Below are 17,948 nucleotides of genomic sequence, written 5' to 3'. Positions count from 1 at the left end.
GAATTCCTGTGATCTAATATGCAACCCTATTTGGGTCCTAAAAACGGAATGAGGTGAAAGTGGAAACCTCGGAAATTTCACCCCCACCAGCACGATTTTCACTTAGGGGAAAAAAAAAAAAAACGGATTTTTTGCGTGGAATCAAGTACCCACTTTTATTTTTTCCGACCCAAAATAAGGGATCTGCTGCATATTAGGAGGTCAGGGTACTTGATTCCACGCAAAAAATTCGATTTTTTTACCTAGTGGAAATCGTGCGGGTGTTACTCAAAAAATTTACCATTGTTGGTAGGTTGGGTCCAATATGAGGTCTTTTAATGTATTTCTTTGCTTTATCTAAGTGATGGCCATATCTTGTAAAGTAATAGTTTACCTTTCATCGTTTCGGGATAGACAAAAATGTGTAACTGGGATGAATGTTCTCAATTAGCCCCTCCCCTCGAAACTTCGGGCCATCTGCTGAGAAAGGAAAACAAAATGTGTGTCTTATGCATTAATAGTGGTAGTTGTATATAATAAACATCTGTACCTGTCTACACAACACCCAGTTTATGCGCCTGGTAATGTTATTGTTGAGGTCTTACAGGTCGAGAGAGCGCGCACCGTAATAATAGCCGTTTGGCGTTTTGGCCATATTGTTCTTACTGAGTTGCCTGATTGGGAGACTTGAGCCTCCACTTTCAGTTGTCTAGCAATATTTGTCAATTTTCTTTATAGTCTTTGATAATTACGAAATAATTAATATTATCACAAAAGACTAGGTTGCACGTTCTTAGCAATAACATATGTTAAATTTCTTCCCGCCCCATTTTTAATCGTGGTTAGACTTAAAAGTATTTAAACGTATTTTTCTGTCAAATATAAATCATCATCATCGTTTAACGTCCGCCTTCCATGCTAGCATGGGTTGGACGATTTGACTGAGGACTGGTGAACCAGATGGCTACACCAGGCTCCAATCTGATTTGACAGTTTCTACAGCAGGATGCCCTTCCTAACGCCAACCACTCCGAGAGTGTAGTGGGTGCTTTTACATGCCACCGGTACGAAGGCCAGTCAGGAAGTACTGGCAACAGCCACGCTCAAAATGGTGTATTTTACGTGCCACCTGCACAGGAGCCAGTCCAGAGGCACTGGCAACGACATCGCTCGAATGTTTTATTCACCTGTCACCGGCACAAGTGCCAGTAAGGCAACGCTGGTAACGATCACACTCGGACGGTGCTCTTAGCGTTCCACTGGTACAGCTGCCGTCACGATTTCGCTTTCACTTGCCCCAGCAATTCACATACTTACACGTAGGTATCTATGAGGGCTCCTCCCAACAAACCATAGGGCATTGAAACATCATCATCATCATCATCATTTGACGTTTGTTGTCCATGCTGGTATGTGTTGGACGGTTTGACCAGAGCTGGTAAGCTGAGGGGCTGCACCAGACTCCTGTCTGATTTGGCATGGTTTCTAACACCCTTCCTAACGTCAACCACTCCGAGAGTGTAATAGGTGTCAAATCTGACCTCCCACATCTACCTTAAAATGTCATTCTCAAAAATCTCAGAGCTACCAGGTGATACAGGAATTATTAAAAAGTTGTGAATAAATAAATATTATAGTCAATAAAGTAATCTGTATTGTAAAAAAGTGAAAGTAAATTTCTGAGAATCTCCTGTTTCTTGGAAAAGTTTCATACATATGCATTCACCCCACCCAGTGCCATAAAACTATTAATAAACCTCTGGGTTAGTTGATATATATAAAATGTGAGTGTGCGTTTGACTATTCAGCTCTCTCATGAAACATTAAATAAGTCAATATCATATTTATTATTCCAGTCATAATACTTCGGCTGTCTCCAGATTTATACAACAAATCGAATATATAATATAATTTTCTGCCTTTATTTAGGATTTCACTGGTGCGCTCCCGGCACCCTTTCTCTTGGCGAATTGCTTCACTCTGTCGATGCTTTTCTCACTATGTAGTGTGCCATATCACCCTCTCAGACTGCCTTGGTGATTTCAGTAACATCATCTGATCTGCAATGTCAGTTTTGACAACAGTGGCCTTGGTCTCCAGTCTGCAGTAGACCTAAGCCCTGCTGGCCTATCTTTCCTCAGTCTCCTCCAGCCGCCGCACCCTCATTGGCGAGATAGTCCAAAGGATAACTGAACCCGATGTGGTCCAGTTACCAGATTTGGCCCTAGCTGAATGGAACGCTAATGGAGTTGCAGTCCCCCAGAATATGGATGTCCAATGCAACTGGGAGGACACCAAATGCAAGTCCATCCTCAAGTGGCTAGAAACGTCTCTAGGCCGGCACCACCTTGCCTGCCTCACAGCCAAATACTCTCGCATGGCTCAGTTTGTTGCCCTCCTCATCTACAGGTACCCTTCTAAATGATGAGTGTTACTGTATTGGTCTCTGCATGTGTGAGCTTTGTGAATGTCCCTGTGGGCCAATTCCTCCCCCGTCACACCACTCTGAATGATATAATCAGAAGGGCCTTTAACGCAGCTGGCTTCCCATCTCAATGTGAACCAGCAGGATAACCGTTTCCCCATTTGAGGGAGGCAGATCTCTAGTCTGGTACACAATGTGCAGCAACACATTCTCCAGCTGCAACCTGGTGCCACCACTCATAACGCTAAGAAAAGAATTGGAATATACAGGAGCCGTGCCCATTGCTGTTGTGACATTAGGTGTTGTAGGACCCTGTACTGTCCTATTTCCTCTGCAAAATAGAGAGAAATGAACCTTGAGTGGCTGCTGCTGCAAGTGCTACTGGCCATTCCCCACAGCATTGTCATTGCTACGACGCACAGCTGAGCACTGCACCATCTACCCCCCCCTTACCTCCACCTTCTGCTTTACTCTTTAACCTCTTTCCTTTTTCTTGATATCTGTGTGAATCTTAAATTTAAAACTTCAAATAAACGAATTTATCCAAAACTAAAAAGTATGTTCATGCATCTTTAATGAACAAGAAAAAATTATGACTGCTGTTTGTAACCAGTCAAGCAACCACAGGTTTCCGCATGATTGCCTTTTATCTCTGGCGACCACAAGGCTTCAAGGCTTAACAATGCAGATTGCAACATGTCCTGATTTGTTACGCACAAACGCTGCTGCCGCCACCCACCCGCATACATCAAACTGCATGTTAGAACCTGTGGGAGGATCGTTAGCTTGGTGGAGTGCAAGATATCTCAGCTACGTAGGTGTGGCTGTTCCTTGACACTTGACCTATGGCTACACATCAACAAACAATACTTGTGTATTTATAAAGAATGAGAATTTGAAATACTGGCTGGGCTGTAGGTTAAAGGTTTTATTTCAAAATGTTTCAAAGTACGTTCACCAATGAACATTAATTTTTTTATATTGCAATTTTCTTATTAATAACAATGTCAGGTTAAAGGACTTCATCTGGTCAGTCACTGCTTCTCCACATTTCTGACTGCCAGAAATAACATGGGAGTATCCAATTTAGTGCAGAACAAATATCTCAAGGGACTTTGGTCTTGATCATAAAACACTTTTTTTTTTTTTTGTGTTTATTAATCCAGTCATGATACTTTGGGTCTCTCCAAATTTACTTGCATATTGCCTTGGAACCAAGATTTGCTTCTACAAGATCCTTCTTCAGAGAAACCCTTAAATTTAATTTATTTTTCAGTTTTTCGTGAAAGTGGAGATGTTAATACATCGCAATTTAGTTGGACTCAGTCGATTTTGGCTGACCATCACTCCATAAGCTTGGTTTGTTTTAACCCACTGACCACTCCTCTTGTTTCTGTTGCAGATCAAAGAACCTGTTGAATCATTCAAGTTAAATGCTGCTGAACTCACTGTTTCTAAAGCTTCTTTCCGTTATGAAGGTGAGTTCTGGTTTGTAATGTTTAATCCCGGATCGGTCTTTCTTTGACCATCTCTTATCAAAAACTACCATATCTAGTGTGTCCTTTTTTTTAAATTTTTTTTTTAAGATGATGGGTTTTTAAGAGAAATTTTGTTATTTCTAGCTGACTTTGGTGTATATTGTGAACCAGGCAAGTTATTTAACTTTAAATCTAATGGCTCCTTGAAAATATATAACTTTTTTTTCTCTCCTTACAAGATTTTTAAATGCTAGAAACCTGAAATTTGTTAGAAAATATGAAAAAGTCACATTCATGCCTTTCCCCAAAGCATTCGTAGTGTATATAGCTAATGCTTTTTGAGATAGGCAGATAACTTCTGTTGAAGCATTTAAATCTTGGTTGATACCATAGTTTGCTGAGACACTCCCTTCTGCTCCTCTCTGGAGGTGGGATCCCTCTGATCTATAGACAATAGGCAGTACCCAATATCAGAACACTGCTTAGATATTAAATATTATCACACCTGTTCACTGTTGGAAATTTTATTTATTACAGGTGGAGAACCAGTTGACCTGACTATTTCCTACGTTAAGGAAAATGAAAACGTCATATTCTCTTCTTCTGGTACTTTCAAGGTATGTATTTTAACTTTGGATTAATTTCATTTATGTATTTGGTGATGTTTGGCATAATTCAAGCCAGAATGGGACATTACTTAAACAATTATACTCCTTCCTTCCTTACATGGTTTAATGCTTTTAATACGACCCCATTTGAGATCGACCCTGGTTCTAGGATCGATACCTTTTGATAAATGATTTAGTCCACTTGAAAATTTTTTTTTTAAATTTGCAGATTGGTTTCGGTGTGCTGCACATTGAGTTTGCAGGGGATCTCAATGATCGAATGCGAGGTTTTTACCACAGCCAGTACACAGTTTCCAGTGGCAGAGTTGTTCATTTGGCAGTCACTCAGTTTGAGGTAGGTAATCATTTGAGATGTCCCTCACCATTGTTAGTCTTCTTTAGGTCAATATGTTGGCTCAGTGGGCCTACTTGCACTGCATGTTTTAACACCAGGTGATGGTGCTGTGTAATAATAGGCACATGACAGAATTTGAATTCAGAACATGGATATGAACGAAATGCTTAGTGGTGACGGTAGTGGACAATACCATAAGTGTCTTGGTTAAGAACATGACACAGTCCTGGTGATGGGGATGTGATTGCTGACTTCTCAGTTGATTGATCATCAGCCTGTCTGGTTATTCGGCCATAACCACTCTGCAAGGTAACAGGAAATATCAAATGGATTTAAACATTTGTTTGTTCTGTGGCGAAGAGCTCCAACCAAAACAATACATATCGCCTTACCTTGACTTTATCTTTGTTTCTAAACCCTACTTTAACCTGTGCAACATTGTATGATGCTGGCAACCAAACAAGTAGAGATCATTTGTGATAAATTTACTGTTTGCATTTGTTGTTGTGAATGCTACTAAATGTCCTTCTTCTCTTTGTTATTGCATATTCCACCAGTCGACAGATGCCCGTCGTGCATTCCCTTGCTGGGATGAACCCTCATTCAAGGCTACTTTTGACATCACTTTAGTTTTTCCTAATCATTTAACAGGCTTATCAAATATGGTAAGACTTTCTTTTTCTACTTCATTTTTGTGCTTTTTAAAACCAAAAATTACTAAGTTATTTTTTTTTTAAATATAATTATTATTATTATTATTATAGTAAGTCAACTAACCCATTCAAATGGAACCCAACTGTGCTAAGAAACAGCTTGTCATTTATATAGTAGTCAGCTGTGTCTCCTACATTAAGGTGTACTGGTTCATTTGTGTGTGTGTGTGTGGTCTATATTAGTACACAATTTTGCTGATTTGTCTTTGCCAATTCTTAAATCTTCATCAACACAGAATAATCTAGACTCTGAGTGGTAGTTGTAGAAAGAAGAAACAGGGGCAGTAAAACATTTTAAAATACAGTCTTTTTCTTTTTCATTCAGTATCTCTTTAATATGCACAAGTGTGTGTGTGTGTATATAAACACACCAAAAAATTAACCCTTTAGCATTTAAACTGGTCATGCCTGACTCAAAAATTTCTACATTCAACTGACTAGATCCAGCCTGTCATACCTATCCTACAATGTTATCCGAAAGAGAAACAATCACATCATTGAAATCTCAAAACTATGAGATAATGCATGATTAATTTGAAAGAATGTAAATAAATAAGCATTACACTTGACTGACCCAACTCATGCCAGTATGAGAAATAGACATTAAATGATAATAATAGTAATGATATTAATGTGCACCTAATTAGGTGTGTATGTCTAGGCTTTCAAAGTATATAAAATATTTTGTTTTATTCTGTAACAAACAACCTTTGCTTCAAACAACATTATCTTTGCCAATTCTGATCATGATTTTCTCCTTTGCCATTTACGTTTTTCAGCCAGTTACTGAAGAGAAAACTCACTCAACTGACCCCAAGCTGAAGGTGATGAAGTTTGAAAGGAGTCCTAAAATGTCAACATATTTGTTGGCATTTATAATTGGTGAATTTGACTACCTGGAAGGTAGAGATTCAGATGACGTCCTCGTTCGCGTTTATACACCATTGGAGAAGAAGGATCAAGGACAGTTTGCTCTTGACGTAAGTTACGGGCTTTTCATGGGTCTTTTAACCCTTTTGTTAGCATATTTCTGTTGAGATGCTCTGGGTTTCTTTCAATTACTTTAAATATAACAAAGAATTTAGTCAAATAACTTGGTTATCATTCAGCTAGTTTTAGGAACATAAATTGTGACTCAGGTTCGGTGGAAGATTTTAATTCAAAACAAGACATTTGTACTCAGAGCCGGTTTCAGCCAGGTTGGTAATGAAAGGGTTAAACACCAACATCATTTGCAGCCATCCTACTCAAATGGTTCCGGGGGTGGGTGGGTATCCAGCTGTAAAATTGCTTGCTTTCACTATCCGTCCACAAAAATCAGACTTTGTTTTTAAAAACCCAGTTTTATTTCCACCAACTTTTCATGTTTGTAAAACTCCAAATCTAAAAGCTTTCTAACTAATGTCTTTTCACTCCTTTCTTTGCAGGTAACTGTGAAAACACTGCCATTTTACAAGAGCTACTTCAATATTGCTTATCCACTGCCAAAAATTGACCTTATTGCAATTCCTGATTTTCTGAGTGGTCAGTTAATGTTTTCCCCTTTATTTTAATACATTTAACTTGACCCTTTTTTAAGACCTGTCCAAGACCACCCTTCATTCTATGGTTACACTCCTTTTTTTTTAAATTAGAAACAATTATTATTTAAGGCGGCGAACTGGCAGAATCGTTAGCACACCAGGAAAAAAATGCTTAGCGGCATTTCATCCGTCTTTATGTTCTGAGTTCAAATTCCACCGAGGTCAGCTTTACCTTTCATCTTTTTGGGGTCAATAAAATAAGTACCAGCTGAGTGCTGGGGTTGATGTAATCGACTTCATCCTGTTCCCTGAAATTATTGGCCTTGTGCCACAATAATAATTAATATTATTATTATTAAGGCTGCGAGCTGGCAGGATCGTTAGCATGCTTAGCGATATTTTATCTGTCTTCATGTTCTGGGTTCAAATTCCACCGAGATCGACTTTGCCTTTCATCCTTTCGGGGTCGCTCTAATCGACTGGCCCCACTCTCACCAAATTTTAGGCCTTGTGACTAGAATAGAAAAGATTATTATTACTATTCCGAATTCATATTCTGCCAAGGTCCACTTTGACTTACCCTTCCCTCTTGTCCCAAAATTTGAAACTATTATTAATATTAGGATTCTCAAATGGCACAAACAGAGTCCAAGTGTATAATATTTACTTTCTCAGTTCGAAGTCTCTCAGAATTCCCTTTGTGTGCTTTTGAGATGTCTTATGTTTTGGATATTGTCTTCAGTATGATTTAAAAAATTTTTTTATTAATGGCATGATATGTGATTGTATTTAAAACCTTGTGTTCTTGCAGGTGCCATGGAAAACTGGGGCTTGGTGACATACAGAGAAAATACTTTGCTCATTGATGCCGAAGACTCTAGTGCTAAATCCCGACAGCTTGTTGCACTTGTAATCGGTCATGAGCTTGCACACATGTGGTTTGGAAACCTTGTCACCATGGTAAGTTACTTCATTCCTGCATTTCACTTTTTCTATTTACTAGAGTCAGCATGTTCTCTTTAGATTATTTTGTATATGGTAATTAATTAATACATATTCATGTATGTGTGGGAACATACATGCATGCATACACACACTAATGCTCATTCATACATGTATATAGGCCAACATACATGTAGTAAAGTCTTTCAGTCTATTTAATTGACTATATCATTATAGAGAGAAGTATTCTGCTGTGCTGATAAAGTATAATCTAGGCTGAAACAAGCCCTTGGCTATCCATCATACTCCAAATTAAGATAAAATGTACTTTTTTTCCTAAGCATATAAATTCAGCTGTAAAAGTCAGATTGTCTGCTGCTTTCTGGTAGTTTTTTCTTTTTGTTTCCAATTATTTTTTACAATTTCAAACGACGCAAGCTGGCAGAATCATTAGATGCTGAGTAAAATGCTTAGCGGCATTTCCTACATCTTTATGTTCTGAATTACCATATGTACCAGCTAAGTACTGGGGTTGATGTCATCAACTGATCCCTTCCTCTCAAATTTTTTCAGGCCTTGTGCCTATTGTAAAAAGGATTATTGACAATTTCTTTTGTTTTATTTACAGGAATGGTGGACTCACTTGTGGTTGAACGAAGGTTTTGCTTCCTGGATTGAATACCTCTGTGTCGATAAACTGTTTCCAGATTTTGAAATCTGGACCCAGTTTGTCACTTCTGATCTTGCAGCTGCCCTCAAGCTTGATGCCTTACACACAAGTCATCCCATTGAGGTATTTTCACTGGACAATATTATTTTCTGTTAATGCATTCTGGATCTGAGTGCATGCATGTGCAAGCATGTTTGTGTGTGTGTGTGTATACATGCAGAGATGAGAGGATCTTTTTTTATTTAACATAGTTGTTAAACATGTTTTTCTCTTTGTTACCTATCTCTAGTTAATGTACTGTAACCCCTTCCCCACCATTTTTGGCTTTACTTCCTCTCACAATTTAATAACATTGTCTCTTTTCCTTTGCCACATTTACATCACATCCTATGGCATCCAGTCGTAGGGTACAGCAACAGAATGCCTCATTCAGGCATAGGGAAAATGGTTATAAAAACGATGATACAGTCTGGTGGGTAGATATAGTGTTGATAACTCCTGCCAGATTTCCCAGTCTAGTCTTGTACAATTTGTTAATAAGAGATCTTATATTTTAGAAACGTAGATTTAGTAAAAGTAGTGGAGTTGTGAGGTACTAAATTAAATGTCTAACTGTATTTAGTTCTCTGTAGACTGAGCTCAAATTCCACCAGAGTTTGTGCCTATCTCTGTTAAAAATCTTTTCACCTGTATTTGTCTTCCCAGGTTCCAGTTGGTCACCCATCAGAAGTAGATGAAATCTTTGATGCTATTTCCTATTGTAAAGGAGCATCAGTCATCAGAATGTTACACAACTACATCGAAGATACTGTAAGTTCTTTTTCTTCTTGTCAAAGACAAAATTAGTTTTGCAGTATTTAGCTTCAGTCTAACCAAAGTCTTTATTTAATCAACAAAGTGTGTCTCCTATAAAACTACCTTAATGGCATATTGGTTAAGTCATTAGAGTGTCAGATACTTTGTGATATTTATTTCAGCTTTTCTATATGGGTTCAAATCCCATTGGTCACCTTTTGGATTTTTTTTTTCTTTCATTATTTTGGGGGTCTGTGAATGAAGAGCATTGGATAGAATGTCTTGTATCTGTTCTGGCTCTTAAACTTCTGAGTTCAAATTCCACCTTTGGTGATGAGAAACTCTCAAAAGATTTAAAGAGTTTCTTACCACCATAAGGCCTGGCTCTCTGATTTCTAAATTCAAATTCCACCATTGTGTTTTTAAATGTCACCTTCACCAGCTTGCAGGTCTGACATGACATGTCAGACGAAACCTCAAAACAGTCTCATGTGTATTAGATTGTGCTGAGTGGAGTCACAAGGGGAACTCTTTGATTTGTCATGTACCCTTGGGATTATATACACATACATATTTATTTATTCATTTCAGGATTTCAAAAAAGGCATGAATTCTTATCTAACGAAATTCATGTACAAGAACGCTGCAACTGAAGATCTCTGGGATGCATTGGAAGGTGCTAGTGGCAAACCAATCAAGAGAGTTATGAGCACTTGGACATCTCAGATGGGTTATCCCGTTGTCAAAGTAAGGACTGCTGTACTTTTTACATAACACCATATTGAGCTACTGCTTGCAGTTAGTACAATACTACAGACCTCTGTTTGGAACTTTTGTGTGTGTGATTGGTGTATCTGAGAGAGATGGATATATTCAAAGGATGTGTTTTGGTAAATGATTACTGCATAGTTAAAGAAACTGCGTAACTTGGTGTTGGTAGGTGGTGTACATGCAACTGATAGAGAGGAAGAAGTAGCGATTGTCAGACTTGAGAAAAATAACTTTCACAGCACAAGAGGTTGGGCATCTAACTTCACTATATGTGGGCCCGCTCAAGATGTTAAAATTAATGGGGTTGATGCTCAACCTTACCATTTGTTGGTGAGTATAAGCAAGAGGGAGGAAGGGGATCACCCTCCTTTAAAACATAAGACTGGGTGCATTTTAGTGCACCTTTCACACTCGGTGTTCCCTTTATTATTGTTACGATTACTATTAAGGCAGCGAGCTGGCAGAGTTATTAGCTTGCTGGATGAAATGCTTAGTGGTGGTTTGGCCATCACTATGGTCTTGAGTTCAAATTCTGCCAAGGTCGACTTTGCTTTTCATCCTCTTAGGGTCAATAAACTAAGAACCAGCTGAGTACTGGGGGAGTCAATGTAATCAACTCATCTCCTCTCCTAAAATGGCTGCCCTTGTGGCAAAATTTGAAACTATTATTATTAATGCTAGTAATAATTTATAGTATTATCACAAAGCAAAGGTTCTAATTCTTTTTTAACTCTACACCCATATTTCTGTTCGTATATGCTATGTTTTGTTTTAATTAATTTTGAACATTATGGAGATGATTTCCAGGGCAGGGTTATGGCAGAATTCCTTGCTAGTATTCCTATAAGTATTTTTTTAATCTTTGTTGGGACTCTCTGCCACACACACAAGTAGTAGCTTCCGGGGTTGCTTGGTTACTGATGAGACAAGTGATAATCTTTTTTTTCTTTTTTCTTTCTTTTTTTTATGTTTCTAACTCAATGTTTCTCACTTTTCCAGGTCAGTGAAACAAAGGAAGACAATCGTCGTGTTCTACATCTGACCCAAATGAAATTCTGTGCTGATGGTAAAGTGGAAGGTAAAACCTGAACTAAACTATTTCTCTCTGTCGTTCGGGGGAGGGGGGTGGAAGAGATATGAGAGGGGTGACATATCACCCCTCTATATGCCCTCTTTTAATGGATCCAATCATTAGATTGTGGCCATGTTGTGGCAGTGCCCTTTCATTTTACTTTTCACCTCTTGTTGGTCATTAAAGTAAACACCAGTAATATACTGGGCTCAATTCAAGCCACCACCATTTCTTTCCTCTGAGAATTTGTCTCCTTATATGAGATCAGTACAAATCTATTTTGGTGATTTGTTTCAACTGATCAATGAGTGCTGGCATCATTGCATGGTTGAGAAACTTGCTTCCCAACCATATGGTCTTCGGTTCATTCCTACTGCACAGCACTTTGGGCAAGTGTCTTTTACTATAGCCCCAGTCCAACCAAACCCTTGTAAGTGGATTTGGTAGACGGAAACTGAAAGAAGCCTACCACCTTGACATCATCTGTTCATTGTCATACAAGTGTTGTTTGCAGATTTCTGTGAAAGACCTTCCAGGCTCTGGGGAAGTATTTCCTTACTTGGAAAACAGGTGAGGGGTTTGTCAACTGAAAGGGCTGTAGAAAAACTGCCTCAGCAAATTCCATCTGAGCCATGCAAACATGGAAATGTAGGTATTAAGATGATGATGATGATGATATCTCTTGTTGAGAGAACTAATTAGTTCAATTACATGACTGCACTGTTCTGTCCTTTTCAGATAAAACTTCAAGATGGATGATTCCTATTGATATTACAACCTCTTCAAGTATTCAGAAACCAGTGAAGAAAGTTCTGATGGAAGGTGGAAAGATGGAAGTGGTTCTTGACAATGTCAAACCTGATGAATGGGTGTTGGTGAGTTCATAACAAATATACATTGTTTAATAAGCTAAGGCTGTGATCTAGAAACTACTGAAGCTAGCAAACATTTCTTAAAACTTGTTATTTCAGTATATACTGGGCTGGTTGTAGATTATTCATAAATCAACCCCTATGAATGTTGAATGAAATATTCTTGGTTATCTATTGTTGCTATAATATCTTGTGATCTAGCATACCTAACCACCGAAATACTAGGTGCCTTGATTTTATATTGTTTGTCTGCTTGACTATTTATTACAGAACTATTCAGTGTAATGACAGATGATCTTATGGTTTTGTTTTTAAGAAAACCAAGTGAAATATGATAGGTCTACACACAAATTTACATGGCAGCATCATTTCTTTGTTATCAATGTCTGTAATGATAATCATGTAAACTGCATTCAAATATTGTCCACGTAATCAGGCAAACGGGATAGAAACATGCCTAGTTTTGGCAGATGACAGAAGGGCACGATGTGCAGACAAGTATATTCTATAGCTAGCCTGGTACAAAGTGAAGCAACTTGCTATAAAAATAAAATAGAGATATAGGAAGGGAAAAATTTCATTTAACCTTTTGATTAACTTTGTTATTTTTCATAAGGAGAAAGGTTAAACAAACACTTTCTCACTTTATCCTGTTGTTTCCTGTTTTTTGATAGATTTTATTTCTGCTAACATTCTGAGATTTATTTCAATAAATCTATATTTTTATTTCAGTTAAACTGCAACTCAGTTGGTGTGTATCGAGTGCAATACAGCAGCGACATGTTGCAATCTCTGTTGAAAGGAATTGTCAACAAAACCATTCTGCCTACCAATAGACTAGCATTACAGAGTGATCTGTTTGCTTTGGTAAGTTTCCTTAAATCCTAATTGGGCCTTCTCTACTGACAAGATAGAATTAAACTAATGCTACAAATGGAATCAAAATGTTATAAATTTGGAAATATTCACTGAACAGTCTTGTAGACATAAGCATAATTGTTTCAGAAGAGATCCGACTCGTCATTCTGTAGAAGTGGGAACAACATGGCACAATCTCTTCAGATTTACCTCAACCGGTTCATTTTTTGTAGATAGAACACTTTATTCTCCATTAATTCATCTAATAGAGAATTGATAACTTTGGAATGTTAGCTGCAGTAAACAAGTAGGGAGATGGGTTGGTGCTCATTAAGAACACAATGCACTGCCCTGTCCAGGATGAGAACCTACTACTTCATAGTTGTGGACCCACCACCCTAACCACTAAACTGGGAGGAACTTGAGGTTTTTTGTTCTAGTTTATTGTGGATGTCAGCTGTGATTCAGTTGATTACAATTCCCTTTGCGCACAGTTCTCCCATTTCTATTTTACACATCAGCCGTATTTCTGTTGAAAAATGAATTGTTCCTTTTGTTCTGTTTTTCAGTCTCGCGCTGGTATGGTGTCGACCGTTGAAGTGCTGAAGTTTGTCCAGTCATACACAAACGAGGACAACTACACAGTTTGGAATGACTTGGCACAGAACCTAACCAATATTGCTCTCCTGCTTCAGTACACCAAGTACTATGACCAGTACAAAGTGTTTGTTCGTAACTTGTTCAGGAAGATAGCTGCAAAGGTTGGCTGGGAAGCTACAAAAGAAGAGAGTTAGTAATAATTCTAAAATATTAAAGATCTTTGTTGTTCTTATTCTTATTGATAAACTATTGTGCCTGACCTAACGAAGATGGGGATTATTTTTCAGTTATGGATATCCTTTATTCTTTGATTACAGGTTTCACTGGTTCAAAAGATTCTCGAATTCGCATTTTGTCCATTCTTTGGTTCTGAATTCAAATTCCACCAAGATCAACTCATCCTTTCGGGGTCAATATAATCGACTTACTCCCTCCTCCACAATTGCTGGCCTAGTACCAAAATGTGAAACCGATAGTTTGTTTTCAGTTCAAATCCTGCCTCTGTAGACTTTGTTTCTTCCTTCCAGCAGTTCAACCCTTGTTGTCCTTCAGATGATGGTTTTGCTTCAGACTTAGAAACCCTTGTTCTTTCTTCCAGATCACTTAACAACATTATTAAGGGACTTGGTGCTCTGCCGTATGGGTCGCTATGGTGATGCAGCTGTCTTGGAAGAATCCCGTAAAAGGTTCCAGCATCATGTGTCTGGGGAGAAGCCCCTTCCTGCTGATCTGAAATCTCCTGTAAGTCCTGCAGAACAAGCTTTTCTTTATTCTGAATGCTCACCTGTAGGCCAGGTGTCTCATTATAATGTTTATGTTGTAGTTGGTTGGTCGTGTATCCTATTGAAAAAGTAATGCACTCTGTTGTTGTTCTTCTTGTTAATCAAATATTTGACAACCATCAATAGTAATTACTTTAATAATGTATTTGTTTTAACTGTTTTAATAGGTTTACCTGACAGTTATCTGTCATGGAGATGAAGAAGTATTAACATCTATGTTGGAGGTAAGTAGAAGTCACTAGAGAGATGCGTTTCTTTAATTACATACATACACACACATTTCTAGGAAATAGATCTCAAAGCTCAGCTTATTTGTAACTTTCTGGTCTTCAAGATCCAGTTCCTAAAGAGAACTATTTCACTTTCTCATTCTCAAAAGTTTATTAAAAAAAAATCTTATATCTCTCTCTCTCCCTCTTCCTCTCTCTCTCTCTTTCTCTTTCTCTCTCTCTCTCTCTTTCTCTCTCTCTCTTTCTCTCTCTCTTTCTTTCTCTCTCTCTCTCTCTCTCTCTCTTTCTCTCTGTCTCTTTCTCTCTCTCTCTCTCTCTCTCTCTCTCTCTCTTTATATATATAAAGATGGTAATTTAATTAATCTCTTCAGTTGTACGAGAAAGCCCAGATGCAGGAAGAAATGGTTCGAATCAGCCGAACAATTGGTGCAGTTACTGAGAGTAAGCTCATCACTAGAGTCCTGCAATTTGCCATTTCTGTAAGTAAGCTTTTTCTCTTCTTTTGTCTCTGTATTTTGGTAATTTTCAAATGTTTTATTTCTGGCTTGTTGAATGTTTGACCATTTGTAAAAGACCTGATTGCAACCTGTTTGTGGCCAGAATATTTTCTGGACAGGTCTGCTGTTGAGATGTTATAAACTGGACATGAGTCTTATCTTTTGAGTTGGTCCACCTAAACATTGAATGGACAATGTTCAAAATGTTTCACTCTTTCGCGTTTAAACTGGCCAGATCTGGCCTCTCACGCATCTCAGAGTTATGAGAGTGATGCATGATTAATTTAAAACAGTGACAAAATAAGCAAACCTGTATGCTTAAGGGTTAAATCTTTTATTTAGTTCTTCAAACCTAAGTGATTTATCTGATTTTTATAAATGTTTTCTTTTTTTTTTTTCTCTTCTGTTCAGGATAAAGTTCGCAGCCAAGACACAGTTTTTGTGATTGCTGGTGTAACAGGGTCTGTGTTGGGGAGGGAAATGGCATGGCAGTTTGTGAGGGATCACTGGCAGTTTTTCTATGAGAGATACCAAGGTGGAGCACTGATTGCCAGACTTCTTAAGGTAAGCCTGTCACTTGTTTTACTCTGATCAAAGACTTTAGTTGTTGGTGTAAACAAAGAGTTTGAGATTTAAGCTGTACCCTAATTTATTAGAGTTTGGCTAAAAGCCTATCAGGAAGGGAGCTGCTGAGGGGTGCAGACATGGTGTTTATTACAGTTTGTAGAGGGTGAGACATCATTGGAATGACCAGATGAATGAAGTAATATGATGTTGCTATAGATTCAGAGACAGTTGTAAAGACAAAGTGAATCACTACTATAAGATTCATTAACAGGCTGTGTTTAATTTTTTCTTCTCTCTTTCAGTTCACTACTGAGAATTTTGCATCTGAAAATCGAGCAAATGAAGTTGAGGTAAGTAAATCAGTCTGTTACTCCTCATAATTGTCATCATCATCATCGTCGTCATTCACCTTAATTTCTTCTTCTTCATAATCCCTTTGCTCTAAGTACACTTGTTTGGGATTTTCTTATTAAATAAAAAAAATTAAAAAATCAGATAATTCATGTGCAATTCCATGATCATTTGTGAGCAAAGAGGGCTGTTTACTCATCGACCCCTTTATAGATAAGGTAGTGTATTTGTTGGCCAATTTGCTAATTCGTGTGTATGCCTCAGTGTTTGATTTTAATTTTTTTTTTTTTTCCTTTTCTTTCCTTTTTCCATTCCAGGAATTCTTTGCAGCCCACCCAGCTGCTTCTGCAACCCGTAACATTCAGCAGTCCTGTGAAAATATCAGACTGAATGCCCGGTGGTTAGCTCTTGAGTCGGAAGAAGTTGGTAAATTTTTAGATGACATCAAGGAAGATTAAGGGCCACACACGCACACATACATAATATACACACGTATATATACATATATACAGTTTTCTTTCTTGTTTATTTTTTTTTACCTTTTTCCTGGTTTTTTTTTTACCTTCTGTAACGGGAGAGAAAGTGTATTCACTTCAAGCAGTCATTCAAATACCTTAGTCCATAACATTTCCAGTTCCCTAAAATCTGATTTTCTCAGCTTTTAGATGATGCAATTTGTCTTTTCTCTCTCTTCACTAAAGTTGAAAATTATGCATGGAAAACAATAGCCAAGTTAGTTTTTTTAATATCTAATAATTCATGTGATATTAAAATGAAAAATTAATTAGGATTCGATATGCTGCAATAGAATATATTAGCCATTAACTATTTCCTTTTAAATAATTTCAATAATTTAATCTTGAAAATATTCCATTTTCTTCTACCAACAAATGTAATCTTTTATGTATATTTACTGAGGGAATCTTACATAATATCTTCAGCTGACTGTGCTTTACTGATGAGATCAGAATAAGACCAAAACCTATCTCCATATATGTTTAGATTCTGCATTTTTATGTCTGGTTCAATATTGTATATTTTCAACATACAGATATTATTTAGCATATAATAATATCAATGAAATAAAAATGTCAAGGCACAGTTAGCTTTTTTACTTTTGCTTTCCCCATCCTTTTGGCCTTTATTTACTCTAACCCCCCCAGTTAGACAGCAGATACAGGCTTCAGATATTTTGGGTCATTATGTCAGATTAATGTTATTGAGCATCAATCCAATGATTTCTGGGTTTTTTTGCTACATCTTGGTACCATCAAATGTCCACACATTCTTCACAACTTCTAACTCTTCTTGGTGCTACACCTTTTCCTCGTCCACCATTTATGTTTCTCTCATGTACAACTAACCTGAAATCGAGCTTTGTCCTTAGTGGTTGTGGAAGTTGGCCGTCCTGGCCGGGGTTCATCTGTGACCTCGAAATGACCAGTCCATAACCTCAACACCCGGATTTTCACTGTGGAATGAGATGGGCAGCAATCCTTCAAGACTTCCTTCCTCTTGCCATGGATTTCTGCTGTTCCTTTTTCTTGCAAAAAGAGGAACTTCATGATGCCCCCTGCTTCAATCTTATCAAAATCCATTGTAGGAGCTGCCATCATGCATTAAACCTGCAAAAAACAGAAAGACACATTGTATACTATCATGGTATTTTTTTGCATATCTTCTCCTAAATAGTTGTCTTACCATCCTTGTAAAGGTAACAGCTCTACCCCTTTTGCAATACCCTTAGAGCCAGGAACTTCTCAGCACCCACCCCTCATATTTTTTTTACCACTTATTCTTTCTCTTTTTCAATCAATTACTTGACTTAATTACTATTGCCAATCTCTTTCTGACCCTAGC

At 37.7% G+C, this 17,948-nt stretch overlaps 1 protein-coding gene across 1 annotated transcript in view; it reads left to right on the top strand.

Moving 5' to 3' along the window:
• Positions 1-17,942, top strand: part of LOC106878308 (puromycin-sensitive aminopeptidase) — a 20,398-nt gene extending 2,456 nt beyond the window's left edge. The window contains exons 2-21 of the mRNA XM_014927496.2: positions 3,807-3,882; positions 4,420-4,499; positions 4,720-4,845; positions 5,403-5,510; positions 6,338-6,538; positions 6,986-7,082; positions 7,893-8,041; positions 8,652-8,816; positions 9,399-9,503; positions 10,080-10,235; positions 11,259-11,337; positions 12,070-12,206; positions 12,936-13,070; positions 13,631-13,850; positions 14,260-14,402; positions 14,611-14,667; positions 15,045-15,152; positions 15,582-15,734; positions 16,040-16,087; positions 16,406-17,942. Of these exons, the coding sequence (XP_014782982.1) occupies positions 3,807-3,882; positions 4,420-4,499; positions 4,720-4,845; positions 5,403-5,510; positions 6,338-6,538; positions 6,986-7,082; positions 7,893-8,041; positions 8,652-8,816; positions 9,399-9,503; positions 10,080-10,235; positions 11,259-11,337; positions 12,070-12,206; positions 12,936-13,070; positions 13,631-13,850; positions 14,260-14,402; positions 14,611-14,667; positions 15,045-15,152; positions 15,582-15,734; positions 16,040-16,087; positions 16,406-16,546 (2,484 nt within the window). The 3' untranslated portion in view covers positions 16,547-17,942. The remainder of the gene's footprint in view (positions 1-3,806; positions 3,883-4,419; positions 4,500-4,719; positions 4,846-5,402; positions 5,511-6,337; positions 6,539-6,985; positions 7,083-7,892; positions 8,042-8,651; positions 8,817-9,398; positions 9,504-10,079; positions 10,236-11,258; positions 11,338-12,069; positions 12,207-12,935; positions 13,071-13,630; positions 13,851-14,259; positions 14,403-14,610; positions 14,668-15,044; positions 15,153-15,581; positions 15,735-16,039; positions 16,088-16,405) is intronic.
• Positions 17,943-17,948: the final 6 nt, after the last annotated feature.

Source organism: Octopus bimaculoides, chromosome 23 (genome assembly GCF_001194135.2).
Source record: "Octopus bimaculoides isolate UCB-OBI-ISO-001 chromosome 23, ASM119413v2, whole genome shotgun sequence".
In the NCBI taxonomy this organism is placed as follows: Eukaryota; Metazoa; Mollusca; class Cephalopoda; order Octopoda; family Octopodidae; genus Octopus; species Octopus bimaculoides.
The sequence above is the reverse complement of the archived record's forward strand: the minus strand, read 5'-3'. Positions and strand labels throughout refer to the sequence as shown.